The 17,846-nt window shown below is 31.9% G+C and overlaps 1 protein-coding gene across 8 annotated transcripts in view; it reads left to right on the top strand.

Annotated features, from left to right (window-relative positions):
- The window catches only part of LOC143082236 (LIM domain only protein 3-like), a 125,476-nt gene extending 115,394 nt beyond the window's left edge, over positions 1-10,082 (top strand). For all 8 annotated transcript variants that reach the window (XM_076257821.1, XM_076257822.1, XM_076257825.1 and 5 more), the window contains 3 exons: positions 5,600-5,822; positions 6,330-6,455; positions 6,942-10,082. In XM_076257821.1, coding sequence (XP_076113936.1) covers positions 5,600-5,822; positions 6,330-6,455; positions 6,942-7,131 — 539 coding nt within the window. In that variant the 3' untranslated portion in view covers positions 7,132-10,082. The remainder of the gene's footprint in view (positions 1-5,599; positions 5,823-6,329; positions 6,456-6,941) is intronic.
- Positions 10,083-17,846: the final 7,764 nt, after the last annotated feature.

Below are 17,846 nucleotides of genomic sequence, written 5' to 3'. Positions count from 1 at the left end.
GAAACTACTAGGCCACAATCATCTTTGGGGTATCTAGTTTGAAAAATGTGTCCGATGACCTGGCCATTCAACCAAGATGGCCGCCACGGCTAAAAATAGAACATAGGGGTAAAATGCAGTTTTTGGCTTATAACTATGAAACCAAAGCATCTAGAGCAAATCTGACAAGAAGTTAAATTGTTAATCAAGTCAATATCTATCTGCCCTGAATTTTTCAGATGAATTGGACAACTGGTTGTTGGGTTGCTGCCCTCCAATTGGTAATTTTTAAAGAAATTTTGCCGTTTTTGGTTATCTTGAATACTATTATAGATAGCGATAAACTGTAAACAGCAATAATGTTCAGCAAAGTAAGATCTACAAATAAGTCAACATGACCTAAATGGTCAATTGACCCCTTAAGGAGTTATTGCCCTTTATAGTCAATTTTTAACAATTTTCATTAATTTGGTAAATTTATGTAAATTTTTACCAAATATAGTTCTCTGTTACTAATGGGCAAAGTTCATTATAGATATAATTGTAAGAAGCAAAATCGTTCAGTAAAGTAAGAACTTCAAACACATCACCATCACCAAAATACAATTTTGTCATGAATCCATTTGTGTCCTTTGTTTAATATGCACATAGACCAAGGTGAGCGACACAGGCTCTTTAGAGCCTCTAGTTTATAGTATCAATCAGAAGTTTATTTGAATATCATTATAAGATAACCATGAAAAATAGAACTGGTTTGCTTGCATATAATTGCAACATGTAAATAGCAGCTGAGTGAAATTGTATGCATTGTGCACTTTGCTCAATTTATTAAAGTTAGTGTTGCTTTATAATAAAAAAAAATTCTACCCTAATTTTTGGTGCATAGTCCATACCATGTTTTACTGTTTCCTGACTAACATCATCATTATTAGACCACTCTGTAAGTCTATACCATGTTTTACTGTTTCCTGACTTACATCACTATTATCAGACCACTCTGTTGGTCCATACCATGTTTTGCTGTTTCCTGACGTACATCATTATTATCAGACCACCCTGTTGGTCCATGCCATACTTTACTGTTTCCTGACTTAGACCACTATGTTGCTCCATACCATGTTTTACTGTTTCCTGACTTCCATCATTATTATCAGACTCTGTTGGCCCATACCATGTTTTACTGTTTCCTGACTTGCATCACTAATATTAGACCACTCTGTTGGTCCATACCATGTTTTACTGTTTCCTAACTAAGACCATTCTGTTGCTCCATGCCATGTTTTCTGTTTCCTGACTTACAAATGCACAATACACAGTAACGATATGACATTAGCATCAGGTGTTTTAATTTTCACAATTTTCTTTATCCTGTAAGACTTTTCTATTTCATAAAGAAGATTAAGAACAATAAAATAACAATAAATAATATAACAGGAATGGCAAGCATAGAAATACACAAGTCAAATTAATTTTCTTTCTCATGTTTTAGTTCATGTATTTAAATGTCACGTATGCAAGGATGTTGGCCTTTGGCTTTCAATTTGTGTGAGTGGACTCTGGCACATTTGTGAAACTACGCTCATATTGTCATTGGATAGCATTTTTTTTATATTAATGTATCCATATATAGACAAAAGGGTCATAACTCTTATGAGCAATTAATGAATATATAAGTAAAATCATGTCGAAGAAAACAGACCACAGCCAAAAAGAAAAAAAAACAAAAAGAAAGGTAAATAACAGTGGACACAACACAACAAAACACGGAGAACTGAGGACTGAGAAAATCTTAAAAATCACCAAAAATCTTCAGAAGGATGAAGGATGACCCTGCTCCACTAATGGCACTCATCGAGTTACTAAAAGCAAGTCAAACATTTGTGACAAGACTCATTTTGTAAAGTCATAAATTACAACATAATTATTCCCAGGTCATCTGCTCAACTATCAAAGGGAATGACTTGAACTTCTTGGTTCATTAGCAGTGATTGAATGTGGTTAAAATCAGTAGAATTTCTAAACTTTGATATCACATGTATTTTGAGTATTATTTTGAGGTCATGGTCAGAATATTGTTACCATTTATATAACTATAAGACCTAAATCAATGGTATCACTTAACTACCTGTATATCATGTAGACTACATTAACAACTAAAACGACATGGCATCTTTCTGAGACATCTCTATTTAGTTCTGATAGTTTTCACAACTTCCAAAACTAGTTAATTGAAAAAAGCCACCATTATTTAACCAAGTTGAGAATATTACCATTCATTTAGTAAACAGCAGTGCAGATAAAGAGAGTAATTTTGACTGGGTCCATTATACCTAATGATTCTGTCACCACAGAGATAGATAGTGTTGACATCCATATGATGACTGTGACCATTAGTAAACAACAGTGAAATTTACATTACATCAGATGGGAAACTGACATCACTGAATTAGAGTGATAAATGCCTTATGATTTGATTAATGGAGGCAGATTTTATCACTATTAATATGCATATTATTACAAAAAAAATAGGGGGGTGGTTTAGTTCATATATGAAATATGGTTATAGATCTTAAAGATAAAGATTTGTTTAACTAATTATCCTAAAAACACTGATTTCACCAAATTATTTTGGTAGTTTATCAAAATAAAGTTATTAGTTTACATATTTTGACAGCTTTGTTGAGTGTTAAGTATAAAGTATTCACTAATTGAAAATTTTCAACAAGTATGAAAGAAAGAAAGCCTTCTATACTATTAAACGAGAAGACCTCATTTTTGGTGTCGCTTCTCCTCCTTTCACAATAAATTAATCATCATGCCTCTGTGTCCTATAGGTAACATGTTTAGTCGCATTTGTCATCCACTCTTATGATCATTAAGTTTGGGTTATTTGGGATAAAAAACGAAAAAGAATGCGTCCGGATGTTTTCCCGTCATTGGACAAAACTTTAAGTCAGATTAGACTTCCGGTTTGTGTTTTTCTGTACTTCGAACATACAAAGACTATGAAATAAAGTATATGAATTTGCTTTCTGCTATCATTTTGAGTACTAGCATGTATCATCCTTGCTTAACGTGTTTCAGTTTGGGTTATTTTGGGAGGAAAACGAAAATGAATAATATTTGCTATTTACTATCAATTAGTTTACAGTGGCGGATCCAGAACTTTTCATAAGGGAGGGGGGCACTGACTGACCTAAAAGGGGGGCGTTACTCTCATGCTTCCCCATATAATCAACAATTTTTTTCCAACGAAAGGGGGGCTTGCCCCCCCCCCCCCCCCCACCCTGGGATCCGCCTATGGTTTACTATCAACGGCGGTCACTGCGGATATATTTCTATATACTTGCATACATTTACTATGAATTACTGTATTTGTTATAATTTACTATAAATTCCAATGGTTATCTTGGGGGGGGGGTGACTCTTTACTATCCATGGCGTTCACTGATGTATATATATAATATATAAGTACCTTTGACTTTTGATACCTCTCCTGAAATTCTCTGTATTGAGTAATTAAAGTATATATGCATGTTCATAGAGTACAGAAAAACAGAAGGTATAAAAATCAGTATTTGGAAAATAGGAGGAGGGCAAAAAAATGTGCCCAGTCCCTAAGTACCTTTGAATTTTGATACCTCTCCTGAAATTCTCCAGTCAGTATATTTTTTTACAGTTTACATACGCTCTATTTCCCCGCGATTTCGCGGGTGTGTTCTAGTATTTTTTAAATGTCATACTTTTAATTTATGTGAAAGTACTTGTATTTTGAAGCTGGTGACTTATTCATGTACTGGTATAGTTTAATTGAGAAAAAGTTTCAAAACCCCAAAAGTTATAGGCATATAATGATTTATATTTATAAAAACTTTGTCTTTTTATTAGAACATTTCTGTAAATACTGTAAGAAATTGTACTGACTAAACTCCTTATATCATAACATCATTGCAATAGTTTGCCGATGGGCACAAAGGTGGACTTTATATAATATTCAGAAAGGTCAACATGAACCCATACTACTTATCTAACGATATTTAATAATGTGAAAGTTAATCACTGGATCAAAAAATTAATTTAAAAATCTTATTTCGATTTCATCTTTTCTTTGTATTATAAAAGAAAAGTTATACTTAATAGCTGTTCCGTTCCATTAATAAAACCTTGTACTAAAAAGTAAGTTTCTTTTAATTAGTGTAATTTACGAGAAGCTGAACATTAACTCTGTATGATAGATTTGTAATGTGTACAACTTAATCACCCTATACACCTGGCCAAGACAAATTGCATTTTCATATTTCATTTCTGCTTTATTAATTACGGAGGTTTTTCAGTACTCAGCCTTCCAGCCAAATAGTTTCATATCACACACCATTATAAAAATATTTTGTGTTGAAATTTACCATATGTAAGTTATACAAACAGTTCCATTAGAGAACGATGTAGTTATGACATTAGGGAACATTAATTTGCCAGTAAATGATAAATAGAAGTTAGATTGGTGTAATTATACCAGATTATTTAACATTCTGTGTGCAAAACAGTTGTCTCGGACACTTTCTTGGATGTAAACGCACTCTTAAGGTCAGGTTTACTAAATATTTTCTCAGGTTTACTAAATATTTTCGTATGTAGTTATGTTATAGGAAAGATAGATATTTAAGTGTATTGATATTAACATTCATGTTGTGTATATATTTTCTGTGTTCAGATATTGAGATGTCTTCCTCGTGCAGTTATTTTACTGAATGAACTGTTTTGATATATTTTGTCGAAATAAATTGCTTTTAAATATTGAGGAATAAAAATTTTTGTTATATCCTAAATTTATTTTCTTATTTTATACCAAAAATACATTTACAGTATATATAATATACATTGTTTACTGAATCCTTTGAAAGAAGAAATAGGGTTTATAATACATTTGTACAATCAACACAAAATGATGGAAACCACCAATAAAAATGTATTATTAAAGTAAGATGGCAACATGAATTTTCTCCTTGGAAATCATACCACATGTTTCAAATTGTGGTGTTCTGTGAAAGCTTATGAAAAATGTTTGTTTAATAAGAGAAATTCTTGGTCAGATCATATTAAAATAGAAGAGTTCATATACACATAAGCATTGGCGGATCCAAGGGGGGGGGGGGGGGTTCCGGGGATTGGAACCCCCCTTTTTTTTAGCCGATCAATGCATTTGAATGGAAACATATATTTGGAACCCCCCCTTTTTTAAATGGCTGGATCCGCCACTGACATAAGCTATTACGATTTGTATTTTAAGGTAATTTAACCCCTTTTTGTACATGCCACCATAGAGCTTATGAGGCAGCAAACTGTAGACAATCAATCCATTACACTGGAATTCCAGTCTATCAGTTAAAGTTACCAGTATTACATGTATAGTCAGTGTCAGGTGGGAATATAGAGGATGTATGCACCTACCTACCTCTACCTTGTGATTGAATAAAATCTTAAAAAGTCATTCACCTTGCTTTGCTTGCAGAGAAGCCACAACTTTTACCATTACAGATAATTACACCCTCTTTCCTTTCAACCCAGAATCTACCCTTGAAAGTATTATTTTTAGACTTCTATATTCCTGTTCTTTTTTCAGGTCAAATGCAGATATCACAGGAGTCGGCCTCCAGTCTTGGAGTAAAGCAGGAGTGTACTGGCTGTAAGAAGGAGATATCAGAACGGTACATGTTAAAGGCCATGGACCAGTACTGGCACGAGGACTGTCTGAAGTGTTCCTGCTGTGATTGTCGACTAGGAGAGGTGGGATCTACACTGTTTGCCAAGGCTAACTTGTTATTGTGCAGGAGAGATTATTTGAGGTGAGTGTTTGTTTTGTGTATGATTGATAGCTAGATAAAAAATCTCAGTTTGTAATGTAAATGTAATTGTCAAGGGTCCAATCATAGCCAGCCCTTTTGTGTTGACATAGAATATCATTGACATAGTTATTTTCTGTAAATTCACTGTTTATAAAATGTCCCCTTGTTCAAAACACTAACGCTTTCTACATCCAGACATAGATTGCCATAGCCCCAAATTAAACTTGAAACAAATATTGCAGTTAGGTATCTGATACTAAGTTAGCAACAAAATAACCATTATAGAAACTGAAAAAAGAACAAATCTTACAGGTCAATGAAAACACTACTTCCAGTTTTAGGTCTAAGTTAAAAATCCTTTTAGAATGTCAACCAGGCTATCTACAAAAAATCTGATTAACATGGTATAGATGGACCCATGTAATTTAGGCCACAAAATTCCTTGGGCCAAAAGTTCATTCTCGGAACATCAACATTTAGCTGACCGATGAATATTGTATATTTCAGATTATTTGGTACCACAGGTTATTGTGCTGCTTGCAGTAAAATGATTCCAGCATTTGAAATGGTTATGAGAGCCAAAAGTAACGTGTATCACCTGGAATGTTTTGCTTGTCAACAATGTAATCACAGGTAAAAAACATTTCTTCTTAATGACCTGATTTGATATATAAAATAAGCACAGGGAACCTCAGCTAGTTCTATTATTGAATACCAAATAGTTGTTCAAAGGATTAATGAAAATGTAGGAACGACGGAATGAGTACTAAATATTCTTTATACCAAAGTGATCTGAAGAAATCTAATGTTCAATAGTTTTGCCCTGAATTTGCATGCTGCTGCAGTTTATATAACGCAATAATGGAAAACAACAATAAATCATGTGTTGACATGAATGGTACAGCATTTTACAAAAAAATCATTTTAAGGGGAGATAACTCATATTTTTTCCATATTCTTTCTAAATCACCTTCAAGATATCTTAATTGTGTCAACTTTAATGGATAAGTCAAACAAACTCATCTCCTTGAGTATCATGTTATTTCTTATTGTTTATATTTGACCTTATATACACAATTTTTCTTCGAGGCATATAACACATTTTTTTTTCTACTTCAGATTTTGTGTTGGAGACAAATTCTACTTGTGTGATAACAAAATATTGTGTGAATACGATTATGAAGAAAGAATGGTCTTTGCTAACATGCCATTTAATTACAATGCACTGACTCAAATCAAAAGACAAACTCAGAGTCTCAGTGACGATTTGTCAAGCGGATATGGAAGTCCAAGTCCAGGCTCTTTATGAACTAGGGGATATAATGATATGTACCGGTTCTATCATATGTGATGTCTCCCATTGGCTGCAGGTCAGAGTTCAGGAATCATCAGTATCATTAAAATGATTGACAGTCCAAACTTTTCTTCACTACTATAACATTTAGAAAGTTTTTCTTATTATCAATATTGTGGTTTCTTAACTGTTTTACATAAATACAGATTTCAAATTTACTGAAGCATATTAATCTTATGTATGAAATTGAGAATATGTAAATTTTTTCTCCCCAAAAAAAAGAAAATGAAATGGAAGTTTTGAACAGAAATATTTTGTTGTTTTTGTAAAGCACTTATGTAACTTTTTGTGTTCTTTTTCTTAGTAATGCATGTACATAAGTATGACATTTTTTAGTCAAAAACATTCATAAAAAAATATGTAAATCGTTAAAACTTTACTTGTTTATAAATTGTATTTATTATTGCAAAAGACACCATATTCTTTAATGATAAGGACATGATTTTTTTCTTTTTGCAAGGACACTGTTTTGTCCATAAATGATATAATTCATACCTAAGATACAGGATTATTTTGCTGTTTTTTATCAGTAACTATCGGTAAAAAACAACAGATCAATTCTTCAAGGACTGGAAAATTTTAAGTATGCCAAATGAGACTTGATTATTGTGAACTTTATATGGGAGATACATTGTATGTACATTCCCAGAGTATGGAGTTCAAGTGATTATATCTGAATGAATGATAATGTTTCTTGTGTGGATGTTGAGTAATTGCTATTTTTAGATATAATGATAGATCATGTGACTAATTTAATATTCAGATTCAGTTTGTTTGTTATTTGAAATTGAAGTATAATTTTACCTTTGTTAAAAAAAAATGGCCGATCAGTGCTACTCATTTTACAAAATATTCTTAAAAAACAAAATAACTGTTATTTTTAACATTTCAGTTTAACTTTATGACTATTTTTTGTACAGAGAACAGAGTGTCTGTATGAAAAGAAGAACATTTTATAATGGAATTACTTCAACTTATTGTGTTTTTTTTCAGAAGTCTGATTTTTTTTTAATTATTTTCTTAGTCACTGTGCATATCATTATATATTTATATTTAAAATAAGATAAATTAAATTTACTTTAAAGTGAAATCCAAAACAAACTTTGTTTACTTTCCAAGAGTTTAGTGCTAATTTTGTATATATTATATTATTACTTTATTTATAATGAAATATCCATACTTATAAATATTGAAATAAAAAAAAAAGATATGACAGGCTGAAAAACTTAGGATGGACCTATGGACTAGAATGAATTCTAAGGATTTATCTTTGGAGCCAATCCAATAGTTCATCCCTGGAATTTGTGAAAAAAATGTTAACATTCCATTTATAGTTTGTAATTTTGTGTTCATATTGTATACCTGAATTTTTATTTTTAAAATTGGAATTTTTTTCCTTAACACTAAATACCATTTTTATTTTGTTATTTTAAAGACGTAGAAAGGTCTGTGTAGTGGATGGACAACACTTTAATTTTGATCATCCATTGCTTTAAATTTTAGAAGAAAAAAAATGGTAGCTTAGTATGATATGTATTTTATATTTCTTACAATAAGAAACTCTTTTTGTTCTGAAATCTAGGATTTTTAACCTTTGAAGTTGTAAACAGAATTGAGTGCAATTTTAAATGCAATCAAGGCATTAAGTTGGATTTATAATGTTGTAATTTTCATAGAATTGATCTTAATCCCTTATTTCTATATTTTAAAGAAGTTAATGATGAAAAGAAACATTTTGACTTCTTCCCAATTGATATCTCGACTTGATATGGAGATAAATCCTTGTTTGGCTAACATTATTAATGTATTAAGAGTTATCTGACTTTAAATATTGTACCATAGGATGGTATTCTGTTAGATGTATTATTGTTGTTAGTTTGGTTAAGTCTTTTTAATATAGAGATATTTCTGTTCTAATGAAAAATTTTATTTCTCATTTTCAATTCCATTTGGTAAGATGATACGTTCAAAGTTTTTGTGCATACACTTTTGTAGATTTTTCATCATCATAAATAGTTTTATTTTTCATTTGTAATAGGATTAAACAAGATTTTTATGATGTATTTATTTTTCTCATTTTTCAGGATTAAGGATATTTGATTTGAGGTGCAATACTTTGTGCTGCCACATTTGTATGAATCTCACATTTTAACTAAAGGTCAAGGACTTTGATTTGTTTTGATACAGGGAGGGGGAGGGGGACATTTTCTTTTCTTGTAGATTCAAGAAACAAAAACATGCATAGAATTTTGCACTAAGGAGATATTCTAATCAAATTACTGTGTTATATTTTCAGAAGAAATGAAAGGTGGTTTAGGACTCTAAACTAATTTTGTAGACTTGTATCTTTCTTTTACAAAATATTTTTTTCTAAATTTAGATTTGAAACTTAAAATGACAAGAAGAGAAAAGTATTATTAAACATTTTCAGAAAATAAAGAGAAAATTGAACTTTTTATAGCAACATTAAATCAGAATATTTCATCAATGTAAGACAATTTTACACTCAATATAGAGTAAATGTATCTACAAATCTGGAAACAACTTTCTGTTTTAAGTTTCTCATTTTCTTTTTCAATTTCTAGACACTAAACCACCTTTTCAGTTTAGATCCCTGAATTTATTAAAAAACAAAAAAATGACCTTATGTAAATCTATAATACAAAAAAATATATTGGAGACTTTAATACTACATTACAAATTATAATTTTATCTTTATTTAGAGTTTAAGTCTTGGGATTTTTTTTTAGAATTTTATTATTTTACATCAAATACAAGCTAGTCTGTATGTTCATTGTTTGGTTGTATATATATATTATTGTATATATATACCGGTATATATGTATATATACTTACAGGTGATTTATCTCTAGTCCTTCTTGTTGAATAAAAAAGTCAGTATACAATTCTTTTTTATTATCGTCAGCCATTTCTACCAAAGATACCATTCAATCTTTGAAATGCTATCTTTTCATGTTGACCCTAAAATGGGCAGTTTATATTAACAGCAGCCTCTGTCAAATGATATTTGCTTTCAAAGTGAGACTTTTGCCCCAGTTGTGGAGGGGGCATTATGTTTACCCTTGTTCTTGGTACGTCCATACATCTGTACATCCCAAAATTGGTTTCAGTTTTCTAACTTTAGTTTGTCGCACCCAAATGTTAATAAACTTATACACAATAATTATTCTAATGCAATAAGTTTGTAACTATAATTTTCATTGGACGTTGACAAATATTTTGAGGGGTTAAAGTCCACATTCTACCTGTTCGTAACTAAGAAATCCACCATTTTGAATTCCGATTTTTTTTTTCGGGTATGTAGTTTCTCAAAAGATAAACAAGATAGTCAGATTTTGAGCCTCAAAATCTTCTTTTTGTCTATATTGAAACCTTTCTGAAGCGTACAAAAAGTAAAAATACCTTTAGTATTCATGTTTGACATCCAGAGTATACATATGATTGTTTACAGATGCTAAAGACGATGCAACAGTTTCGCAGACTTTTTCATTTATGCCATTTTTAAGCCAAAATATTTATTAAATGACATTTATTTTAATATGTGGCATTAAAATAGAGATAACTGTATTGTATTTTAAGCTTGGCCTTCATAAAACTTGATTTTACTGTAGCAAATATCGTTTAACTATCTCCGCTCCACGCCACTTTATATAATATATGCCAAAAAAGGGTTATGACCAAGATTTTGGCGATTCATTGCTGAAGGAAATGTTATAGTTTATAAACATCAATTGCAAATGGTTGATGCTTCAAATGTCTTGCATGCAACAAATGTCTCAATATAAAAACACAGGGATTCTTATCTGGTGTTAGCAGCAGAGTCATTTTAATACTTTTCGTATAAAGTGTACCAATACGAGATATGGTATGATTGCCAATTTGACAGCATTCCACCAACAGAGACCTAAGGTCAAGGATTTAAACCACAAATGGGCAGTGTATGGCCTACAACAATGGGCGGTACCAATACCATTTGGTATTAAGCTATGAAAGACTCTAGCATGATAAAATGTTTTAACAAAATAAAAAAAATAAAAAACCAAAGGCCTAATTACTGATAAAATTAAAAACTGAACAATGGGGACAGCAACCTAATACAGCCTAAATTTAAAGGCTCCTGACTATGTACAAGGGCATACAGAACATATTAGGGTTATACTTTTCTGTGAGCTTCCAACCCTTTCCTAACCCGAGATGATGTTTTGACTGCACAACATAAGGACAATTAATCAAAATCATTGGAAGAGGTACTAAACACATACAAAAAACTAACAAAATGACCCCCGAAAAAACAATGTTCTGATCTAAGAGTACATTCAGTTAATGGTGGCTAGTTCAGAGTCAATTCCAACTAAAAACAAAACCACATTCACAGAGTCACAGAGATGAGACTTGTTATTCAAGACAGCTGTGTCAACAAATTGTTTCAGTTTGTGATAAGGTAGAATTAAAGGTAATAAAGAATGGTAAGCCAATAATGTTTGGTGTGCAGTTATATTTGCATCAGCACATATCATTTCTCTGTGGAGATAATATGACCCAACTTCAACATTTATGCTTCATTGAATTTCTGCAATGTTTGCTAAATTTGAATTTGGTGGTAAAGCTAGTTAATAGGAGCCTCAATTTGTCTTTCACCCTTATATTCGATTACTTAAAAGTTTAACTTAGATAATATGTTCAATTATAATTTTAAATCTTGCATTTCACTATCAATGTCTGGTGTATGTGTTTTATACTTGACCTCAGCCTCATGTCTTAGTTACTGCTTTAAAAACTAGAGGCTATAAAGAGCCTGTGTCTCTCACCTTGGTCTCTGTGAATATTCAACAAAGGACACTCTCCAACATTGTAGACGAGAATAGAATTCATGACAAAAATCTCTGTTTTGTTCATCTTGTAGTTTAGTTAAGTTGTCTTTATCATCTTTGCTTAAAACACAAAAGAGTTTAAAAAATCTCCATTTAAGGGTAATCACTCCCATAAAGAGTGACAGTCTTTTAACTATATTGGTAAAATTTGATTTGTAAGAAGATCTTGCCTTGTTGATATTTTTTAAAAGGTCTTATTCATTTATTATCATTTTATGCAAAACACATAAAAATTGAAAAATTCAATACCTCTAGTAAGGTGTCATCAGATGATTCCTTCATAATTATTGTAATTCTAGAGGGGCAATAACTCTAATATGGAGATGACTGACTGTTGATTTCGAACATTAAACGTATTTGTACTAAATGTAGACCTTGTTTTGATGATCATTTTTGCAATTAAAATTTTCTCTCTATCTGTTATAGTTTTAAAAATATCAGGCAAAAACGGGAAAAAATAAGATTTGTCGTTTAAGGCTGGCTACAGTATCTATGGACAATAGCACCTCGATATGAAGTCGTCTAACAGTTTTGACATATTTGGACAATTGGTAGCACTCAACATTCTGAACTTTTTGCCTAGATTCAGCACATATAACTGAAACTATAGAACAAAACAATAAGTCGTGAGTAAGAAAAGAGTCTTCAAACGAAATCATAAAGATCAGATTTGACAATACTTCAATGCTGAGACTATTTTAACAGTATATATAGAAGTCTTAGTTCAATGTCATAAAGTATAAAACTCGACTTTTTTGCTGAGACTATTTTAACAGTATATATAGAAGTCTTAGTTCAATGTCATAAAGTATAAAACTCGACTTTTTTGCTGAGACTATTTTTTAACAGTATATATAGAAGTCTCAGTTCAATGTCATAAAGTATAAAACTTGACTTTTTGATACTGTTATAAATGTACTCTTGCATGATTAGTTAACCTTTATCATATATTTGTTGTAAACTTTAAAACTAATTTCGTAGTACATCTGGTGTCCTGTCCTCGTCCTGTCTCGCCGTCTTATAGGATATGACAGTCATAGCTGCAGGATCTACATGTAAATCCTAGCCGGCAATCCGCTTTGAGTTGTCATAGTTGATAACATACAATATATAGGTATGAAAAAAACAATGACAGACAACGGAGATTATATATACTATCTTAGACATTTATATACAACTTATTATTCATGAAACTAATTTGAAAAATATTAAAAGTCGTTTTCTATCCGGCCAAACGCGTGCTGATTTTGTAGTTGTAGGCTTTCTAATTTTCTATGAGGGATGAAAGTATATGTGTTGCCAATCATGATACAATTCTTCTCAACAGAAAAAGATGTAAAAACGGATTATAGAGAAAAATGTAATTTCCTTTAATATTTTAGGATATAATGGCCACATTCTTGCTGTCAAGATGTCTATCAGCTTAATGAAAGTGAAAATATATGTTAATGAACATCAAAGCCCCCGTTTTTGTCAATAGGAAATCTTTTCAATAAAATTCATGCGGCATTTGATACAGACGACAAAAATGATTTTTACTGTCAACAAAGTGGTTAAATGGCTGAAGCGATCAATCTGTCCACGTGTAACATGTCGAACTCGATGTAATTACTCCAGCGACAAAGCTCTGGTTTGTTGATCAAAATGATCACCCTTCTTGATTGACAATTCTAATTGCACTAGGAATGTGACCCATACTGAGATAAGCTGTACCTCTATTGCTGATAACATATGTAACACAAACAATATGTTTATAGTAGCAGACGATGTTTTAATAATTACATTTTCGGTTTTAAAGTGTTACACAGAAAAATAAATCACAATACAAGTCAAATTATGATAAATACACAAAGAAGGATTATGTCCACCGCATTAATTTGTTTCTCAGTTTTAATCTGTAGTCTTCAATTTTCTGAAAATAAAAAATAACCTCTATATAGATATAAATCAAAATATTAATATTTCTAATTCAACTAATTATTGAATGGTTTCGATAATTACATTCAAATGGTAAATAGTTTAGCAAGTTTATTTAAAGTCTAAAGAAGGAGTGAAATTGTCCCTAGTTTATGGTTCCAAAATGATGAAATTTTCACATTTAACAGCTTCAATATATATATCATTTATACATGTCCATATAGCAAAAGACTAATCATCATGAATTTCCTGTTTAAAAGTTCCTTTCCGATGGATTTTACATGAAGTACATATAAAAAATCAAAAACATTTTGCCCTTATTTTTACAGTGATAAAAAGCAATATTAATTAGGCATCTACAATTCTTGTAATGTGGTTGGCAATTTTTTTAATATCTTTTTTTTTATTCAGAATTTTTGAGAAAAAAAAAATTTGCTTCATAAAACATTTTTTGCTTTCATTATAGTCCTTGAAAAAAAACCCATGCCTCCTCAAAAGACAAATGCTTAATGCCTTACTATTAACTTACATTAAATATAACTCCTAATAAATAAATGAATAAATATAATATTGTAATATTTTAGACATGAAATCAAAGTACCTTGGAGTAGATTGTGTCTGTACCCTTTTGCCACTTTTCCCTTTCTGTGGTGTGTCCAGTAACCTCCGTTTTGTTGCTCTGCTCTTTTTGTTGTCTGACTGTTGGCATTGTCTCAGTTTCTCCTTGAGTGTATTTTCTTCTATTGTGATAAGTGATTTTTGATCTTGGATAAATGTGTCCGATCCCAGTTCAATCTGAATAGATCCATCGTCGAGTTTGCTTAAACAACCTTTGGAAATAAAGTTAGGTAAAGATGCCTCATGATGTCCTATTGTTTCAAAGTAATCCAGTTGACATTGTACTAATTTCCCTAATTGCTGTAAGGCTGTCTTTGGTGGCATCCAGTTTTGGGGATGTTTAAAGTCTTTATCGGGAGGTTTTATTGTAAGTTGCCGTATTTCCTCGAGTAATAGTAACTCATTTTTTAGATTTGAGGGACAATACATTCGTTTGTATAGACAGATGTACATGTTTGTGTTGAGAAGGAATCGTTTGCTTAGATGAAGTTGATGTTCGTCTCTAGACACAGTCACTAAGTTGTTGCGCAAGTCTTCATCTTTCAAGACCTCTGATAATAAACTATCATGAGAAATCCCATGAAAGTTTGGCAAAAAGTCATTACCACCCATAGACAGGACGCATGCTATAGTTAGCCCGATATTTCTGTTGTATGTTTTTTCAAAAAGTGTCAACAGTCCAGTAATGTTAAATAACTCTGGTTTCTTCTTCTGAAGTATAAGATACACAGGATATTTAAAAGTGTTGTCTTCATTCCTTGGCCAGAACTGGCTAACTGCTAATATGTGTATGACTACAGTGTCAATGTCAGCTGATGTAACATAGTTAACTACACATTTGCCGTTACCTAAGCTTTTTTGTATGTCAGCATCCAGTAACCAGTCTGCCTGGGCCATTTCAGCCTCTCCTTTTCTTTGTTTTACTTCATCTATAAATCCTTCTTTAACGTATCCGGTCTGTTTGTTATACATCACTCGTACTGGTATTGTGTACCTTGAACAGCTTTCGTCATGTTCTTTTTGGCAGTTGCATTTTGATGTATAGGCTTCGCTATCAACATTAATCTCTAAGTCAGCTTTGATCTTTAAATGTTCCATTTGTGTTGCTAAGTATCGGCTTATTAGAATTTTTCCAGCCATTGTACCAACCACTGCTTGTTTGCTAAAATTTTCTGAACTAACAATTTCTTGGTCTTCTTTTAAGTGGGATATTGTAACCTTCTCTTTCAGCTTACGTTTCTGTCTGGTGTTGGCTTTAAAGTCATTAGGTGTAAATGCATATTTTTCCTCACATATTATTATGCGCTCCAAGTTGGGAAGATAATTCAACAACTTCTTTACAATTCCATTCGAAATATAATTTAAGTATTGTTGTCCAGATGTTGCAAACACTTTGAATTTGGTTCCAGCAAATTCGACGATAGATAATACTCCAGACTGTTGTATTGCAAGTGGAAGTGTAGTGAAATCAGTAAGTATTAAGTTGTTTAGTTCCGTGTTACTACTGTCAAGTTTCGGATTTGTTGCTGTATCACTTTGCAGACATCTTTTTATAAGATTTATTAAGGCTTTCTTAACCCCTGCTGATTTGTTTGTCATATTTTTGGACCCATCTGGTTTCAAAACAGCTTGGCATGTGTTCTTGCTTGAGGACATGCAGTCAATTACTTTAGATAGTTTTTTTACTTTTGCTGTTCGCTGCTTTTCTTCCCGATCTCTGTCTGTTTTTGGTTTGTTTTTCGGTTTACATGTTGTTCTTTTGATAGTTACACTCTGATTCCTTTTTACACGGCTTATCAGCTCTTTAGGTCCATTCATATCCTCCAAGGAAGGATAATCTTCCTGTGTCAAATCCAGATATTTTTTGTCACATGCAAACCTTTTTATTAGGTATCTTCCTACATCATATGTGTTTTTATCCAGTATTACAGTTGATACTTCTGGGAGATTTGAATGGTAGATATTTCTTGGAATTAAGTCTTTTTCAGTATGAAATGCATTTTGTCTTAGCATAAGCTTAATAGTCCTTTCAATGTGTTCTTTGTCAGATGCAGACAGTTTCTTTCCTAAATATTTTGAAGCGGAAGACTTTACTGCCTTGTTATCAACTTTATCGATGTCATCATCTCCGACTGTTTGGCCACATACAATAGATTTCCTGACTGCATGAAGTTGTTTTTGTTTATCAACAGTTGACATTTTTGGCAGTAGGGTTTCAAGTGTTGATCCAGGTCGGATACACTTCTTTGCAGATCTGTGATCAATTTCCCTCAAGGTGTCCAAACCAAAATTTACGTTGCTATCATCGTAGGGCAAAGTGTACATTGATTGCTTAAAATTCTTATGAAACAATCCAGCTTGATAGTGCTCCAGTAACAATCTTGAACAAAAGCCAGCATAGCTCGATGCACCATTCAAAAATGAAAATGGTAGCGATGACTTAACACTTGCTAACAACAAATTATGGCCATCTGTCCCTCCTATTCTCTCAGAGATGCCTATTGCAACTATCTCATCACAATGTATCATAATCTCATGATGCAGGCAAAATGTTGCATTCTGTTCGCATGACACCTTTATAAAATCTTCAATTTTATTTCCAAACTGGTCATTAAATGTCTGTGTGGAAGATGAACTTTCAAACAATCTCAGCAAGGTTTGAGCTTCATTGTTTGGTAAACTCTTCAAAAAAGCAATACAAAGTGTTACATGGATTGCAGTTGAAAGTCTCCATATGTTTCTTGTTGCTGTCTCAATATTTGCAATTGTTAACAGTTTAGCCCAGTCTTTTCATTTTCGTCATCTTTCATATACTGGAGTATATGAATTAGTCCTGAATCTTTGTAAGCGGATATTAGATTTGTAATTTTTGACTTTCGTAAATGTAGAACAGGAAATTCTGGTAAAAAGGCTTGATATTTTGGGTTGCTGTCCATTAGTTTAAAGAGATTGTTAGCTATTTTGAAATCTGGTGCAAAAAGAACTCTCTCATTTGTCTTTGAAATTTCAAGTTTTAATAGAATGTCATCTAATACACTTCTTAAGACATTAATATCATCATCACGACCTGATGCAGGTGGTGGATGTCGGGTTAATATTGGCCTTGGCAAAAATATTCTAAATGGGCTGTTCCCATCACCATCACCAACAGATGTGGTCTCTACACTTTCATGGTTGTTTTCAGATTCCTCTAATTGGTTATTTTCACCACTAGATGCTTTTTCAGGACGTTGTGTATCATCA

The sequence above is a fragment of the Mytilus galloprovincialis genome, chromosome 7 (assembly GCF_965363235.1).
Source record: "Mytilus galloprovincialis chromosome 7, xbMytGall1.hap1.1, whole genome shotgun sequence".
Taxonomy (NCBI): Eukaryota; Metazoa; Mollusca; class Bivalvia; order Mytilida; family Mytilidae; genus Mytilus; species Mytilus galloprovincialis.
This window is presented reverse-complemented; position numbering and strand designations above follow the sequence as displayed.